General features: G+C 38.8%; 1 protein-coding gene and 1 pseudogene across 2 annotated transcripts in view; one reads left to right on the forward strand and one right to left on the reverse strand.

Moving 5' to 3' along the window:
* Window positions 1–19,086, forward strand: part of PRKCI (protein kinase C, iota) — a 76,213-nt gene that overhangs the window by 11,783 nt on the left and 45,344 nt on the right. The window contains exon 2 of one of the 2 annotated variants that reach the window (XM_004674954.2): window positions 11,986–12,107. In XM_004674954.2, the coding sequence (XP_004675011.1) occupies window positions 11,986–12,107 (122 nt within the window). Of the gene's footprint in view, window positions 1–11,985; window positions 12,108–19,086 lie in introns of those variants that run through there. The other variant, XM_012734554.1, reaches the window with a different exon arrangement.
* LOC105854097 lies at window positions 8,787–11,369 on the reverse strand (annotated as a pseudogene).

Below are 19,086 nucleotides of genomic sequence, written 5' to 3' on the forward strand. Positions count from 1 at the left end.
AACTCATGCGGAAGTGGCTTCAGATTCTCAGTGCTGTGCTTTAACCCGCTGAGCCACCAGGGAGGGCCCATCATTGTTCATTTTTAAACAATGTTTGCTTTTTCCCCCCACCTCAGGTGTAGTTCCCATAGTATTTCCTCCCCCAGTTCACCTGTAAGCCATCACCACAGTCCCCTGTGCTCTTCCCTTTCTCCTTCCAAGCCCTCTGCCTCCCCTGCAGGATGTCTCTGGTTTGTAATTGTTGTTTTTGTTTTGTTTTGTATTGTTATTATTTTTTCCCTGATGTCTTATTTGGCTCGCCTATATTCCTCCTATAAAGTGAAAACATCTGATATATTTTTTTTTCCTTCTGACTTACCTCACGAGCATAATTCCTTTCTAGCTCCATCCATGTTCTTGTGAATGGCATTAGTTTTATCTGATTGCTGAATAGTATTCCATCGTGTATAGGTACCATATCTTCTTGATTCAGTCATTAAAGTATTCATTTTAGATGGTGTATTGTCTTCACTAGAAAGCAGACTTTTAAAATTGTGTTATAATTGGCATATGACATTGTTAGTTTGGGGTCTATATCACAATAATTCAATATTTGTATATAGTGTGAAATAATCATAGTAAGTGTAGTTAGTATCCATCACCATATATACTTTTTATCTTGTAATGATAACTTTTAAGATCTACTCTTTAGTAGTGTTGAAATATATAATGTAATATTAAACCAGGCCCTCCCCGGTGGCGCAAGGGGTTAAAGCACAACACTGTGAAGCTGTCCACAGCCACTGCTGCCTGAGTTCCATCCCTGGTCAGGGAGGTGACCCACATGGCTTGCCAGACCTCTCCTGACCTGCCTTCTTCTCCCCTCAGCAGTGTATTTCAGTAAATTCAGCCTGTACTGGTCCCCGTTTCGTCTCTGGTGAATCCTCTTACCCCCTACACACCTCTGGCCTGTACCCCAGTTCTGGTAAATAAATAAACCTTTGAAAAAACAATGTTGACCATATTGTTAATTACTCTAAGTGATGTTATACAGTTATAGCCCCATGACTTATAAATTTTATAATTGGAAGTTTGAACATTTAATCCTTATTTTCCCCAATCTTTTTGCCCATTTTCAACCCTTTACCTCTGGTAACCACCAGTGTGTTCTCTGTTAGCTATGAACTTTTTTTTTTATATTGCATGTAAAAGTGCGACTGTGCAGTGTTTTTTCTTTAACTTATTTCACTTAGCATGCTGTACTTTGTCCACCTATGAAGTCACAAATGATAAGATCTCATTTTTTTATGACAAGTTATAATCGTGTATATATGTATAACAAATGTACATATCATGTTTTCTTTATTCATCCTTTATGGACACTTACATTGTTTACTATCTTGGCTGTCTGTTGTGAATAATGCTGCAGTGAACAAGTGAACATGGTGATATATACATCTTTTTGAGTTAGTGTTTTCATTTTCTTCAGATAAATACCCAGAAGTGGAATTGCTAGATTGATCCTATTTATGGTAGTTCTATTTTATATTTTTAAAGATTTATTTATTTATGTATACAAGAACTGGGGTACACTGGATGAGAAACTTCTCCACAGACAGAGTGTGGACATCTACTGAAATATACTGCTGAGGAGAACAGCGGGTGAGACAGGAGAGGTCTGCTTGCATATGGATCACCTCTGGGGACAGGGATCGAACTCATACTGAAGCAGCCACAGCTTGGCTTAGCTTCACAGTGCAGTGCTCCAACCCACTGTGCCACCAGTGAGGACCACGTATGCTTTTTTTTTTAAAGATTTATTTATTCATACAGAACTGGGGTACAGGCCAGTGATGCGGAGGGTGAGAGGATTCACCAGGGACAGAGTGGGGTGCAGAACAGGCAGATCGAGGAAGTACACTGCTGAGGGGAGCAGCGGGTGGGTCAGGAGAGGTCTGCCTCGCCATGTGGATCTCCTCCGGGGCAGGTGGGGATCGAACTCATGCCTCATGCGGAAGTGGCTTAAGCTTCTTAGTGCAGTGCTTTAACCCGCTGCGCCACCAGGGAGAGCAAGTATACTTATTTTTAAATCATATTTGTTTTATTTTGCTAGTTTTAATTGTTTCTGCCTACTTTGGATATTAATCCCTCATCACATATATGACTTGTGCAACCATCCCAAGTTGGGATGGTTTCATTGCCAATTCTCACAGACAAACGGAGAATTTTGGAGACTTTAATGAATTTTGCAGACCTTTAATGCTGAGACCAGGGATGATATACACAGGCAGGCAGACAGAGTAAGTGAGACTCTTGACACTGAAAGACCAGAAAGGCAACTCCTCCCTTGCCCCCGCATCACCCTGTTAAGTGCCCATAGCCACACAACTGTTACATTACTGTAAATGCAAAGTCCATCTTTTGTTTGCTAGATATCTGAGTGGTGGAAAACAGGATTTCAAGGTATGGGCTCTCTGTTGCTTGAAAGGGGAAAATTAGCCAGACTTATCCTTGCAATGACTTATAATATTTTCTCCCATTCTGTAGGTGTCTGCATTTTGTTAATGATTTCCTTTGCTGTGCAGAAGTTTATAAGTTTAATGTAGCTCCACTGTTTGCTTTGCTTTTCTTGTCAGATCAAAAAGGATGTATCTAAGACCAATCTCAAGGAACTTAGTGCCTGTGTTTTCTGACTTTTATGATTTCAGGTTTTATATTAGTCTTTAATCTATTTTAAGTTAATTTCCCTATGTAGTATGACAAGTGGTATAGTTTCATTCCTTTGAATGCAGGTATCCAATTTTCTAATATCACTTATTAAAGAGACTATCCTTTGCCCCACTGTATAGTTGTATAGTCTGGTTTTTTTTTTTTTTTTGGTCATAAATTCATTGACTATATATACATGGCTTTATCTGCCCAATTTATTCGATTTCATTGATTTCTATGTCTGTTTTTATGCCAGTTTCACATTATCTTGATTATTATAACTTTGTAATACAGTTAAAAACAAGGGACATGATGCCTTAAACTTTGCTCTTTCTCAGAATATTTTGGCTATTCTGGGTCTTGTGTCTCCATACAAATTACTTATTTATTGTTTTTTTTTTCTTTAAGATTTATTTATTTATTTTTTAAATTTATGCATACAAAACTGGGGTGTAGGCCAGAGGTACAGGGGTGGTGAGAGGATTCACCAGAGACAGAGTGGGGAGCAGAACAGGCAGATGTACTGAGATACACTGCTGAGCGGAGCAACGGGCGGGTCAGGAGAGCTCTGCCACACCATGTGAGTCACCTCCCTGGCCAGGCATCGAACTCTTGCTGTAGTGGCTTTGGATAGCTTCATCATGCTGTACTTTAAGCCACTGCTTCATCAGGGAGGGCCCACTTTGTAGTTTTCATTGTGTGGGTTTTTTAACCTCCTTTTAAAAGTTTGTTTCTAGATATTTTATTCTTTTTGATGCAGTTGGAAATTGGGCTGTCTTTTAATTTCTCTTTCTGATAGTCATTAGCATGCACAAACACAAAAATTTTTTTGTATATTGATTTTGTTTGTTAGCACCAACAGATTTTTAGTGTAGTTTTTTAAGGTTTTCTATTTATAATTGTCCTCTGTGAATAGTGATCTTTTTACTTTTTGGAAAGGGACTTTTTTAAAAAAAATAATATAATAGTATATTTTTATGTCATTTTGTGCCTTTTTCCTTCTCATTTTAATCCCCATGGGCTTCCTTCCCATCACAACATCTCCCATGTGCCATCACCATAGTCTAGTGTACCTTCCCCCACCCCCATTTTTGATCCCATTTCCCACTCTACCCCCATAAAATATCTCTGGTATATTGTTATTCATCCCCCCCCCCACTGGGTCCTTTATGCTCCTGCTATGAGTGAAACTATCAGTATTTTTCTTTTTCTTTCTGGCTTATTTCACTAAGCATGATCCTGGAAGGGGACATTTTTTTTTAAAGATTTATTTACTTGTGCATACAGAACTGGGGTACAGGCCAGAGGCTCTGGGTGGTGAGAGGCTTCACCAGAGACAGAGTGGGGAGCAGAACAGGCAGATCGACGAAGTACACTGCTGAGGGGGGCAGCGGACAATCAGGAGAGGTCTGCTGCGCAATGTGGTCACCTCCGGGGCAGGCGGGGATCGAACTCATGTGGAAGTGGCTTTAGCTTCCCAGTGCTGTGCTTTAACCCGCTGCGCCACCAGGGAGGGCCCAGGAAGGGGACATTTTTTAATTTACATTTCTACTTACTTTTCTCCACATTTTGATTTTTCTGGTAATTCCTTCTTGTAAAAGTCTACAATATTATTATAATATTTATTTCTTTTCTTTAAAGCAATTTATGAAAACATTTATAATGAATGCTTACAGTTATAATAAATGTTTAAGTGTTTTGCACTTGAAGAGCCAGCTATGATTAGATACTTAGAGGAAAAAAAGCAAGCTGTGTCAGGAAAGCTGTTCCTTTAAAAGTTCCTGTTAACTTTGGGGCTGGTATGTTTTTTCATTCAATCTTATCCCATCAGTTTTCAGTTATCTAGAATTTCTTATACATTGTGGTCTATTCTGATATCTTTTGTGTTTTCTAAGACTGATAATTTGTCATTTATTTCATTGGGCTCCTATGAAGACAGGGTATAAATGTGTGTTCCTTCTATTACATTAAAACAGAAATATCACTGTACTACTTTGGAATTTGGATTATTTTTATCTTTGTAATGAGGTTTTACTTCTATTTAAAGCACTAAATATTTTTATATAGTGCTTTTAAAATTTAAAAATTCTATATGATAGGCTCTATTTTAAGTACTAATTCACTTACTATGTTAAATCCTTTACCAAATGATGTTATGTTTGCTATATAATAGATGAGAAAATTGAGCCACAAGCTGTTAAGTAAAACTCACCTAAGATTACAGAGCTGTTAGGTGATAAAACTTGGATTCAAATTCAAGCATTTTGACTTGAATTCTCATTATCTTGGCCATTATACTGTTGCTGCCCTCACATGCCACTCCTCCTTCCTAGAATGCTTTTTATTTCTACATTTCTTAGTTTTTTTCTTAGAGTTCTATATGGGACATCTCTGTTCACTCAACATACATTAAGTGTTCACTCTGGGCAGACAGTATTCAGGTACTAGTGACAACAGTAAAGAGCATAACAAAGTGCCTACTCATGGATTTCACATTTGGTTGGGGAAATATATATGTGTGTAAAAGCATAATTTATATATGCTGGAAGTTTTTTTTTCTCTGTAAAATAAAAAAATAACCAGTAGACTAATTCATTCTCCAAAATAAAGATTATATGTTTAATTAACCAATCGCTTAAAAGTGACATTGAATGTATTTGTAACAAAAGACTTGCAGTTGGTGCCCCCTGGAGGGGTTGCTGGTGAGGATAGAATGCCCTGGGGAAAATGCTAAAAAGTATAGCATTTTGGGGTAAGAGCTATAAGGGACTGGGGTTTTTTCATTATCTGGGATTTAAGATTTTTGGATTTTAGCTTTTGGGGCCAGCCTATTTTCCAGCCTTTGAAGGTGGAGGCCTCCAGTAGCCAACCTCGAAGATGAAAATTTCGGAGGCTTTGTAATCATCTGAGCAACTGAAACTGTTCCTGGTTTTGCTGTGGTTACAGCCTGGCAAAGAAAGCAGAGACCCAGTGCTGGGGCCTCATTGAGCTGTATCAGTGTGGCCATTTATCAGGTTGTTCTTTGCTATAGCTGCTGTGTTAAATGTAGCTGTGTTGAGTGTCACTTGTCTGTTGATGCTCCCAGAGGCTTCAGGAGTGTTTCCTGTTGTGTCTTCTGTTGTCTTTTTGAGTTCGAACCTGGCCTAAAGTCTGGCGGCCATGTGCTTCAGGTTGGCAGAGGCAGGAAGACACCATCTTGGACATGTGGCTTATTGTTTGGGAGAGGAGCTCTGTCTGCATTCTCAGTGGCCAGAAGGCACCATTTTTGCTATTTTTGTTTAGGACTGAGAAACAGTTGGACACTGCTTTGGGTGAGGTAAAAGCCATTTTGGCCTCAGTAACTCTTTGATTTTTTTCCTGGTTTGTTAAATAAACCCCATTGTGTAGTTCCCTGAGCCTGAGTGGTCTTGCAATTGGTGGGGGGAGGGAACAGGGGGTAAAAACCTCAGTGACCAGTAAGCTATTAGGGCAGTGTCCTTGGCCAGTTTTGGTGCCCCTTGCTGCTCTGTATCATACTCATTCTTTTTGTCCAAAAATATTTGTTAAATGGCTGCATTGGAAAATTGCTTTTGTGGAAACTGATATATCAGATTAGCATATAGGGAGTTTACTCAGGGGTACTCTGGGGATGGATACCTATGAAAAGAGGGGAAGGGGAAGGAAGGCTAGATAGGAAAAAAATCAAGCTGCCCAGAGGCTGAACCTTATTTCACCCTTGGAGGAATTCTGAAGATGAGTAAATGGTTTCCCTGTGTCATTTCTCAGATCTTTCTGCCCCCCAGATCTAGTCAGTCTGTGATTGTGGGCTGCTCCAAAAAGAGAGACAAGTCAGATCTCTGAAGGAGGCTGAGTACTGGGAATTTTCCAGTGACAGCATTCCTAGCAGCTGGTATAATAAGTTTTCCTGCTGATGGGGGATTTTAATCATGGGAGGCAAAGCAAGAGGAAGGTCAAGTCTCAGCATGCATCACAGTTATCATTAGGAGATTTTGGTTTGAATTCATACTATATTTACTAACTGTGAGACACTGACAGCTGTCTTGTCCCTGGGACTTTTTAAATATGTGTGATAGGATTAGTATGTCTAGATAGACAGTCATGAAGATTAATAAGATAAAATCTGTAAATAACTGGACATACTAACTATTCTGTAGTTGTTTATAGACAAGGGCAACATATACTGATATTTCCTTGTTAGAGGTGCATTTTCTGGGAGATGTGTTTCTTCCTGAAAATATATCTTCTATATTCAGCCAAGAAATATTTGAGCTCTTACTATGTTATGTGAATATATTAAAAAGCCCTAGAATTTCTGTTTTCCAGTTAAAATTTAGTTGAGGATATGTTATTAAAATATGATGAAATAAATAGCAAAAGATGAAATATGACTCCATGATGGATAAGTTTAGAAGTATAGGCCATTTTCCTTGTGTGGTTGAAAAAGGTTTAATGGAAGGTGACATTGAATTGCCCTTTAAAGATGATGCCCCATTTCCCCCTACAAACTGAGCTTTAAATTGAGAGAATGGCAGAATTAAAACTTGAGTAACCAAGTTTTATGAATATGTGGGTGTTGTGAATAAACCAGTTTTCTCTAGTAGAATATTTGTGTTGGGAATGGTGGGATCAAATTTAGAATAGAAATTAGAACCAGATTACCAAGTCTTAAATATATAACAGGAGCTGTAATTAAATTTTGTAGGTCCTTACGTAATAATAGTTAAAAACACTGAATGTGAATTAAGACTTAGAGAGAAAGAATGACACAGAGAAAGGATGTGAAGACTGGGATAGAAATTGTGGTGGAGTGTGGTAGAGGCCTGAGGGCACATTGGTAGTGAGTAAGTTAAACTATGTTGACTGCACCCAAAGGGAAAAATCATATATTGTGAAAAAATAAACAAGGATGTTAAAAACAACAAAAAAGAATGTCTCCTGATTGAAGGCCGAAGACTTAAATGTTGAGAGCATGAGGGAAAATGCCAGGCACATACTGTTATCAAAAACAAGGCATGAAGTGGGGTCATAAACCATGGGATGCTTAGAAAAGACCACAAACCCAAAAGACCATTCTGTGTTTCTGCTTGGCCCTCTGCTTATGTTTTGTAGCCCATAAAGACTATAGTTTTAACTCTTTTTTTTTTTTTTTCCAGATGACTAAAGAATTTAACTCCTACTTTTTTAGGACCTGTGTTCCAGTTAACCCGTTTCTTCACAATTCCTAACACAGTGTCTTTTCCTTCCTCTCTTTTCTCAACAAATATTTGAGTACCCATTCTGTGCTGGGCACTATGTTGGCAACTAGGAATATAATAAAACAAAATCCCCACTTGCATTCTAACTAGAGTAGGTAGTGGACTATAAACATTGGTAAAGTATAGGCCATCTTGTGGTAGAAGAATTAGGTCTGCAGGAAACCTTGGACCAGTTCACACAAGATCTTACAGACTCTGCTAGGGATTTTACTCTACATCAGAGAGCAAAAAGCATTTGAAGAGTTTGAAACAGAGGAAGGACATGAATTTTATAAGCTTTTCCTCAGGGAGGTTGGTGTGTAATTGTCTTTTCTTGTGGCATCCTTGTCTGGTTTTGATATCATGGTAATGCTTGACTCATAAACTGCATTTGGAAGTGTTCTGTTCTCTTTTGTGTTTTGGAAGAGTGGGAAGGATATTTTTCTTCTTCAAATGTTTGATGGAATTTACTAGTGAAGTCTTCTGGTCCTGGACTTCTGTTCATTGGGAGGCTTTTGATTACTGATTCTATTTCCTTACTTGCATTAGTCCAGGTTTTCTATTTGTGATTCAGTAGTGGTAGCTTTGTTTCTAAGAATGTATCTATTCTAGGTCTTCTAGGTAAATTTTGTTTATAATAGACTCTTTTGATCCTTTGTATTTCTGTGATACTAATTGCAATATCACTTTCATTTCTGAGTTTATTTGAATCTTCTTTCTCAGGGTGCTTCACTGAAACTATTCTTTACTAAAGGTAATGACAAGGTAGGGCTCCCCATTCTGTAGGGTGTCAGGGATGCAACTGTGATCGAGTTTAGGAGATTCTCAGTGTGTTGGACCAATGGGGGAAATACTCCCCAGCAGCTAAGGGCTTCCCTCTTTCACTTGTGTTGTTGTAGGGTCTGGTGTTCCAGATGGCTCTTGTAGGCCATCCGGATCATATGGTCCGCCACTATGTTGCTGTAGGCAAATTCATTGTCATTCCAGGAAATGAACTTGACAAGAGTGGTAGTTGAGGGCAATGCCAGGCTTGGCATTGAAGATGGAGGAATGGTTCACTCTCCCCTCCCCCCCATTTATTAACTGGGGTACAGGCCAGAGGTGTGGGGAGGGGTGAGAGGATTCACCAGAGGAAAAGTGGGGAGCCAAACAGGCAGATCTACTGAAATACACTGCTGATGGTAGTAGCGGGTGGGTCAGGAGAGGTCTGCCACACCATGTGGGTCACCTCCTTGGCCAGGGATCAAACTTGTGCTGCAGTGGCTGCAGTAGCTTCATAGTGCTATGCTTTAACCTGTTGCACCACCAGGGAGGGCCTGCATGTCACTTTTAATACAAAGGAGACAACCTGGTTTTCATTATGTCCCAGAATGTATTTGATGGTCCCTGTAATGCCTGTTTCATCACCTTCTTGGTGTCATCATATCGGCAACTTTTTCCACTTGGCAGGTCAGGTCCAAAATTGACAAGTTGGGGATGAGGACACGAGGACCTTGCCAGTGACTTTTCTGTTCTTCATGGTGATATTAACCCTCAGTCTTAGGGTTAGTGCCAGCAGAAGTAGGGGTGATAATTTTAGGTAGCCTCTTTTTTTTTTTTTTTTGTGCATACAAGAACTGAGGTACAGGGGTGGGGGTGGGGAGTGTGAGAGGATACACCAGAGGCTAGAGTGGTGAGCCGAACCTCAGATTGACTGAAATACACTGCTGAGGGGAGCAGTGGGGAAACGGAGGTCTGCCATGTCATTATGGGTCATCTCCCTGGCTAGGGATCAAACTTATAATGCAGACAGCTTCATACTGCTGTGCTTTAACCTGTTGTGGCAGATATTCTGGGTAGCCTTTTGACCATTACCCACTGCTTTCCAAAAGAATGGTCCATGGTGTTTTGGGTAGTAGTGATGGTTTGGACTGTGGACATGAGTGCCTTTATGATTGCAAAGATGTTGTGGGTGTCCTTGCTAGAGGGGCCAAGCAGTTGATGGTACAAGAAGTCTTGTTGACAATCTTGAGGGGATTGTCATACTTCTTATGGTTTATGCCCATCATAAACATATGGGCATTGGCAGAAGGGGCAGATCTGATGACCCTCTTGTCCCCACCCTTCAAGTAAGCCCCAGCTTTTTCCAAGGTAGTGAAGATACCTGTGGACTCTACAATATATTTAGCAATACCTCCACTCCATTTGATGTTGGTGAGATCTTGCTCCTGAGAGAGGAGATAGGCTTTCCATTAGTGACAAATTTCTGTTCTTAACTTTGACTGTGCCATTGCACTTATAATGAGTGTTTACTGGAACATGTAAACCATGTATAGTTTAGCTCAAAGAAGTCATCAATCATGGCAACAATATCTACTTTACCAGAGTTAAAAACCTTTTTAGTGACCAGGTGCTCAATCTAGCCAAATCTATTCAAGCTGACCTTAACAGTTGTGTCTCAGAGATGCAACTGACATTGTACGAGAAGAGGTGCCTGTCTGAACTGGGAACAGCAAAGAGTTTTTAAAAATATTTTGTTGTAGGGCCCTCCCTGGTGGCGCAGCGGGTTAAAGCACTGCACTAACAAGCTTAAGCCAATTCTGCATGAGTTCAATCCCTGCCTGCCCCGGAAGAGATCCACATGGCGAGGCAGACCTCTCCTGACCCGCCCACTGCTCCCCTCAGCAGTGTACTTCGTCGATCTGCCTGTTCTGCTTCCCACTCTGTCTCTGGTGAAGCCTCTCACCGCCCCTGCACCTCTGGCCTGTACCCCAGTTCTGTATGTACAAATAAATAAATAATCTTTAAAAAAAAAATTTGTTGTAGCTTTAAGTCTTACAGTGACTAGTTTCTAGGTTGATTTAAGTACTTGTTGCTTGTGAAACATTACAAAACTAAAAATACATTAACGTTCACTCCTATGTGTGTGTGTGTGTGTTTTAAATTTTTTTTAAAGATTGATTTATTCATATAGAACTGGGGTACAGGCCAGAGATGCAGAGGGTGAGAGGATTCACCAGGGACAGAGTGGGGAGCAGAACAGGTAGGTCGATGAAATACACTGCTGAGGGGAGCAGCGGGTGGGTAAGGAGAGATCTGCCACACCATGTGGATCTCCTCCAGGGCAGGCGGGCATCGAACTCATGCGGAAGTGGCTTAAGCTTCTTAGTTCAGTGCTTTAACCAGCTGCGCCACCAAGGAGGGCCTGTGTGTGTATTTTTAAAAGATTTTATTTATGCTTACAGAATAGGGGTACAGGCCAGCGGTGTGGTGGGTGAGAGAATTCACCAAAGACAGAGTGGGGAGTAGAACAGGAAGATCCACTGAAGTACACTGCTGAGGGGAGCAGCAGACAGGTCAGGAGAGGTCTGCCAGACCATGTGGGTCAGCTCCGTGGTGGGGGATCGAACTCATGCTGCAGTGGCTTCAGAGAGCTTCATAATGTGGTGCTCTTACCAGTTGTACCATGGAGAGCCCCCTTGTGTTTTAGATCCTTAAAATATAAGTTGTATTTTAAAACTTGCACAAAAGGGAATTTCTTCAGCAAAAGATAAAAATATGAAAGCACGAGATCTAAAAATCATGTTATACAAAGAATGTTTAATGGTCCTCTGGTTGGCTAAGGAAGAGGACAGGTCTTTGTCAAATTATTGATGAGTCATCTCTTAACCAAATGTACACTTTTTGGGGAGAAGAGATCTGGGACTACTGGTTGGAATAGATTTCACTTAAAGCAGAAAGTTTGTCAGTAAATAGAGCTGTTGATTTATGGTGTCCAGTGAATCACAAAAGAGTGAGTTTCTGATACATGAAAGCAGAAGTGGGCTACCATCTGTTAGGACAGTTCTGGTATATTTTTGAATGAGGGGGGGATGAGGATCAAGGTTTCTATCAAATCCTTTTTAAGTATTTAATACTGATATATACTTAAATTTGCAAAGATATCACTGGTTTACTAGAAGACAGTTCCTGTTGATGTGCACACAAAGTAGCTCGAGTTCATCAAATTGTGAGGTATTCAGTAACATAGAGGATATTGTTAATTTTGACCAACGTCAAACTTAAAACTCGTTTTCTTTTTTAGGGATATCATGATAACACATTTTGAACCTTCAATCTCCTTTGAGGGCCTTTGCAGTGAGGTTCGAGACATGTGTTCTTTTGACAACGAACAGCTCTTCACCATGAAATGGATAGATGAGGAAGGTGAGTAGTAGAGATAGGACTGCCTGTGTAAATGTGTGATCTCATCTACTATTCTGTCGTTTGTTTCTAAAGTATAGTAACAGTTTTAGCGTAAAACGGAAAGGCATGAGAAATTTGATGCCATTCTTAATTTTCTCTACCAGGTAAATTTGTGTTTAAATTAAATTTATATGTACTGAAGAGTAAAATCATTTTTTCCCCCTTACTCCAAAATAATGAATTTTATTTGACCTTTCCCAGCACTAAGGTAACTATAATCATCGAATAGTGTTATGTTTTACTTTGGTTTTGAATATGTATTACCTTATGTTTTAATGTAAGAGATTACCTTCAATAATTTGAATTTTTTCATTGAGTACTATAAAGGAAATGTGGAATGAAAGTGACCATGACAAACATTATCTCAAAGGTGGTGGCAGAAACTTAATATTCAGTGACTTGTACTCAGAAAACATTTATTGAATTTCTGTGTGCAAAGGATAGACATTTTCTATTCTGAGACTCACAGTATCATAGGGAGACAGACATGTGAATAACAAATGTGGTAAATTGAATGTACATGTATAGAGACCTCAGAATACAAAGGAGTAACATCTACATCGGCCTTGAAACGTCTGTGATGTGTGATCACAGCTCATACATAACCAAATAAAAGTTATTGAAGTGCAGAAATTGAGGGAGAAACTATCTACAATAAATAATAAAATACAAAAAGGCACACAGAAAGGTATGAAAAGGCACACATACAAAAAGGTGTAAAAAATATGGCATGTGGGGAAGAACAACAAATATTTAAATCTGAAATTGGCAAAATGGTAAGATATAGACTGGGGCTAGATCTGGGCTTTTCAGAATATAGTTTGGAAGTTGTTAGAGAAGCCACTTGTAGGCCCACCACAGCACTGACTCAGAATCTACATTTTAACAGGATCTGCAGGTGAGTTGTATGAATATTAAAGTTTGAGAAATATAGGACTAGATCCTCAAAGACTGCAAACCACCTTGTTTTATATGATGAAATGTCACCGAGGTGTAGTTAAAAGATATCTTAAATATTCTGGTTTTGTATCGTAGTTTGCTTTAAATTATAATGAAAATGGAATTTCATTTTAAAGAAACACATTATAAAATTTAGCTGAGTATTGGGGGCCAAATATGAAGAGCCACAGAAAAATATTAAACCAGCTCCAAGCTATAGGTAAACTCAGACCCATTTTCATTTTGTAGAGTACAATTTTACAAAGTTTCTCTAAGGTAATCCGTGTCCACTGTTTGGGAAAAGTAGCACAGATAGTTAGGACATTTCAGAAAAATTCTTCTGTTTGTTCTCTTTTTCTCATTCTCCAGTAGTAGTTCGGAAGAAACCTTTGTTAACAGCTTGGTGTATATACTTACAGATATTTTGCAGATGTATGTACAGATGTATGTGTCAATGCATTATTTGCAATTTTTAATACAAAAAGAATTATATCGTGTACAAACAACTAAGCATGTGTGTAGGACATTTTTCATTTTGTTGTATGTGGATTTCATCATTACCATTTTTAAAACTGCATGGTATTTTATAGGTATTTCATGGTCATTGATCTTTCATTGATGGACATTTGGACTGTTTCCAGTTTTTCATTACTGTAATCAACACTTAATGAGCATTTTTAGATATAATGATGTGCTACCCTATGGGATGCTCTATGGAGCAGATCTGTAGAGGGTGCACATCATAAATCTTGGTAGCTGGTGGCAATTTGCTATTAAAGCAATTTATGGTGCAACTAAATTTATGGCACTACAACATTGAATGAGAGTGCCCCATCACTCTTGTTCTTTCAGATCTCAGATATGATGAGTCTTTAACATTTTTTCAATTCTAATAAGTGAAATGCTAGCTTGGTAATATAAATTTTTATGCTATGAAAGAAAGATGGCATCTTTATTCAACCACTTTTTAGCACATGCTGAGGCAAGGTCAGTTTAAATATTGTGAATTATAAATCATGTGACTGTTTCACAGGGTGTCTTCAGCCTGAAAATGAGATTATGTAACAGCACAATGTATAGAATATAGTTAACATCAGTAAGTTAATATTAATTTTAATCCCACTGCATGCTATTTATTTGCTCTTACAGGGCTTTTTTCAATCAGTGCAGTTAGGGATCACTAAATAATATATTTTATAAAGAGTAATTGATTAGAGATAATTCACTAAAACTTGGTATTGTCTTTGCCTGGGAGTCTATTGCCATATTGTCATATGGTTGTGTGTGTCTTATCATTTGGTTTTTAACTCAAATTTCCTGTCTTCCAAGAAGTCTTTTCTAGAATCTATCCACATTTTTTCTTATTTATACACAGATTACATGCTTCGGAGTTCAGAGGTCTTATGCTTTTCTCATCATGGGACTTCAGTGCCTAAAGGAGTACTCAAATAATATTTATGAATTGAATAATATTTATGAATTTATGAATTGTGTAAAAGCCTGTAGCAAGTCTTTCCATCATGTAGTTTGATGTCAGTTATTAGAGATTTAAATGTTGATGGTTGTTGTTTATTCTATTTTTCCTTAATATTATAGCATGTTATAATAGAGTTACATAGTACATTAAATTAATTCTTTGATAAAACAGTCTACAGTTTATAATGTTTTCTAAATAGTTACTGTGTCCTAATATTCTGGGGAGAGACCATAAAACTGTAGCCTTTACCTTATCTAGTTAAAAGTTTAAACAACTCATAAAGATCTTAACTTGGTTAATTCTGATGTCCTTGTTAATTCTTTTTTTTATTATTATTTAGCCATAAAGAGCTAGTAATAGTTATTGTTAGTAAGTTTTTTATTTTTCACTTGTAATTTTGTCACTATTATTTTCAGGCATGTAGGTATTGGGATGGACTTTTCTAAAGAAAAAGTCTTTTCTGGAATGGGTAGAAAACAGTACTAATTTGATTTCTCTGACTTAGGAAAAACTGTCCTGAAGCTAAGCCTTTAATTGTGGTTTTATATTAGGAAAGATAAGGATCATGACCTTACTTTATTTCTTTAAACCAATTTTTGGCTCCCGTTCTTTTTCCTTGTGTTCAAACCCAGTTTTACTCATTTTTTTTGATGTGCATGTATAAAAATTGGTTTGTTTAGTTGAATTAAAAACATTTTAGAATAAATAGTAATTTTGTAACAATTCCCCCCCCCATTGACGCAGATAATGACAATTGTGGTTTATTTAGTTCATCACATTTTGTGATTTTTCTCCTTAAGGATGCACCATTTATATTTGCAACCTAATATTATTACTAATATAATATTCTCTAAAATACAAATTTATAAATTTTTCATATTCAGGGTTTGATTACCTGGTTAATATTTAACCATGTTTTCTTCTATCACCTTTTTATTATTATTTTTACTAGAAACCAACCTTGTGGCTATTTTGTTTCTTATTAAGATTCTTTTTAAGATTGTCATGCAGACAATCTCTTTGTGGGTATATTTTATAGGCACCTCTACTGCATTACCTGTAGGGTAAATTCCTTAAAGTAAAATGTGATAGGTGGAACAAAATTGAGCTCCAAAAATAGTGTATCTGTTGTTATAATGTACATGTTGTTACAGCACCAGTAAGCATATGTGACTTTTTTTTTTTTTCACATTCTGTGAAAGAAAAAGCTGGGAATGGAGGTGATATGTAGAGAGTGGAAGAATATGTTTTTTGTATGTCCTATTAACTTTTGTAGGTGAGATTCATGGAATCTATAGAGTACTTCTGAATTTTAGGACGTTAAACAGCTTCCTGACTAGCATTTTAAAATTTCATGTGTTCAGGGGCCTCCCTGGTGGCGCAGGGGGTTAAAGCACAGCACTAAGAAGCTTAAGCCACTTCCACATGAGTTTGATCCCTGCCTGCCCTGGAGATGACCACATGGCATAGCAGACCTCTCCTGACCCGCCCGCTGCTCCCCTCAGCAGTGTAATTCGTGGATCTGCCTGTTCTGCTCCCCGCTCTGTCTCTGGTGAATCCTCTCACCTCCACATTTCTGGCCTGTACCCTAGTTCTGTATGAGTAAATAAATCTCAAAAAAAAAAAATTCATGTGTTCATAGATGGTAAAATTGAATGCTAAAATGTAAAAAAATAAAAATGTGCTTAAGATGGTCAAAAAACTTTCTTATGTGATATTTTCTAATTATCTTCAGTCTGGTGGACTTTTAGTTGATATGATAAAAGCTAAAGAGAGGATGTCTTTTTGATTAAATGTATGTTCAATGTCGCTTCACTTACTTAATATTATGGCTGGAAAATTAAAATTAAAATCAGCATCAATAAGAAAAAAATCTAAGTGTCCCTGGAAAGATCATTTTTTTATAACTAGCATCATTTCCTCTTGCTTGGATAACTTCCTCTAACAGTTCGTATGTGAAGGTTTTCTAGTAATGAATTCTTTCAGCTTTTTGATGTTTTTTTTTTTTTAAATATTTATTTATTTGTGCATACAGAACTGGCGTACAGGCCAGAGGCTCAGGGGTGGCGAGAGGCTTCACCAGAGACAGAGTGGGGAGCAGAAGAGGCAGATCTACGAAGTACACTGCTGAGGGGAGCAGCGGGAGGGTCAGGAGAGGTCTGCCACGCCATGTGGTCACCTCTGGGGCAGGCAGGAATCGAACTCAATGCGGAAGTGGCTTTAGCTTCTTAGTGTTGTGCTTTAACCCGCTGCGCCACCAGGGAGGGCCCCAAGCTTTTTGATGTTTTTATTTCAGCTTTTCTTTTTTTTAACTTGAGCTTTTTGATATATGACTAAGATATAGCTGTAAATTTGAAGTGTAGCATAGGATGTTACTGTGTGCGTGTATGTATAGTGTGAAAACCTTAAAAACAGGAATAATTTACAAAATATATGTTAAAAATGTATAATTTGATGAGTTTTGACATCTAGGAAACTACTAGCATAAATAACCAGGAAAAAGAGCATATCCATAACTCCCAAATGGGGCAGACCCCCTTTCTTTGGGATGCCTCACTCTAGCCCCTCCACCACAGGCCACAACTGATTTGCCTTCTGCCACTATAGATGAGCTTGCGTTTTCTAGAATTTTATAGGGGTTACACACTTGTGCTCTTTTTGATCTGGCCTTTAATTATTAATACATACACTGTGTATATGTACTGATGAATGATATTTTTTCTATAGATGTACCACAATTATTTTTATTCATACAGCTGCTAGTGGTTATCAAGATTGTTTCCAGTTTGGAGCTATTAAAAATAAAGGTATTATGATAACTATGTATAATTCTTTCTATGGTCATATATATCCTGTTTTCTTGGACAGATACCTAGAAGTAGAATGACTGGATCTGATGGGAGGTATTATTTTCATAAAATAGGAAAAGGAAAACATGGGAAGGTGATGAGATGGTTTCCACTATCCCAAGCATAATCTCAGGCAGGTGTCTGGTGTGCAGCAGGTAAATGCAGCACTAAGAAGCTAAAGCCAATCCAGCATGAGTTTGATCCCCAGCCCTGGAGGTGACCCACATGGCACGGCCGACCTCTCTTGACTTGCCTGCTACTCCCCTGAGCAGTGTACTTCGTTAATCTTCCTGTTCTGTCCCCCATTCTGTCTCTGGTGAAGCCTCTCACCACCCCCAGCACCTCTGGCCTGTACCCCAGTTCTGTATACATAAACAAATAAATCTTAAAAAAATTTATGCATACACAACTGGGGTACAAGCCAGGGGATGGGGAGTGTGTGGGAGAGAGGATTCACCAGAGACAGAAGATGAAGCAGAACAGGCAGATTGATGAAGTACACTGCTGAGTGGAGCAGTGGGCAAGACAGGAGAGGTCTGCCATGCCATGTGGGTCATCTCTCTGGCCGAGCATGGAACTCAAAGCTGCTGCAGTTTCTTCATAGTGCTGATCTTTAACACGTTGTGCCACCAGGGAGAGCCCCCAGGCATATATTTTTAGAAAGAAGTCTATGTGGAAACTGAGGTGTCTGGAAAGTAACACCTATTTGAATTTTCTATGCATGGCAGTCCTGGGAAGTCTTCCTACACTGCCAGGCCTGTAGTACCTCAAGTGGAAGGTAGCTGAATTAGAGAAGTTCCTAAGCACTTCTCTTGGTTGTGGCCCCTGCCTAAGCTCTGTGCTCTAGACAAATTCTGCCTTGTAAATTCTCGTTACTGCCACCTGTATGCTACTGATGTGTATATGCCTGAAAGGCAAAGGGATCAGGCTGAGGCTCACCTAGAGAAAACCCTTGCAGATGTGGGGTTAGGATGAGTTAAGTGGTGAGGCCAGAGAAGCTCATCTTAAACATCCCAAACCCATTAAACAGTAATGCCCCATCTTCCCTTTTACAGCTCCTAGTAATCTTTCTTACTGTGTTCTGTATATTTGTTTTTTCTGTCTCGATGAGTTTCTCAAAGAATTTGTCTCTCAGTCATCTCTCTGTATTATTTTTTTTTAAGATTTATTTATTTATGCGCACAAGAACTGGGGTACAGGCCAGAGGTGTGGGAGCTGAGAGGATTCACCAGAGACAAAGCAGGGAGCAGAACAGGCAGATCAAAAAACACTGCTGAGGGAAGCAGCAGGAGGTTCAGGAGAAGTTCTGTGCCATGTGGGTCACCTCTCTGGCCAGGGATCGAACTCATGCTGCTGTGACTACAGCTAGTTTCATTCATAGTGCTGCGCTTTAACCCATTGCACCACCAGAGAAGGCCAGTCATCTTTGTTTTTAAGATTCTTTAATTGGTAAATAATTCTAGGTTGACACTTGTTTTCATTCAGTACCCTTTCTTCTAGCTTGTGTTGTGTGTTGCAAAGTGTGCTGCTATCTTTGTTTCCTTTTAATTTTTTTCTCTTTTAACTGGTTTTCTTTTTTAAGATTTATTTATTTGTGCATACAGAACTGGAGTACAGGCCAGAGGCTCAGGGGCCGTGAGAGGCTTCACTAGAGACAGAGTGGGGAGCAGAACAG

This window comes from Condylura cristata, unplaced genomic scaffold (assembly GCF_000260355.1).
Source record: "Condylura cristata isolate star-nosed mole 26May11 unplaced genomic scaffold, ConCri1.0 scaffold00003, whole genome shotgun sequence".
Lineage (NCBI taxonomy): Eukaryota > Metazoa > Chordata > Mammalia > Eulipotyphla > Talpidae > Condylura > Condylura cristata.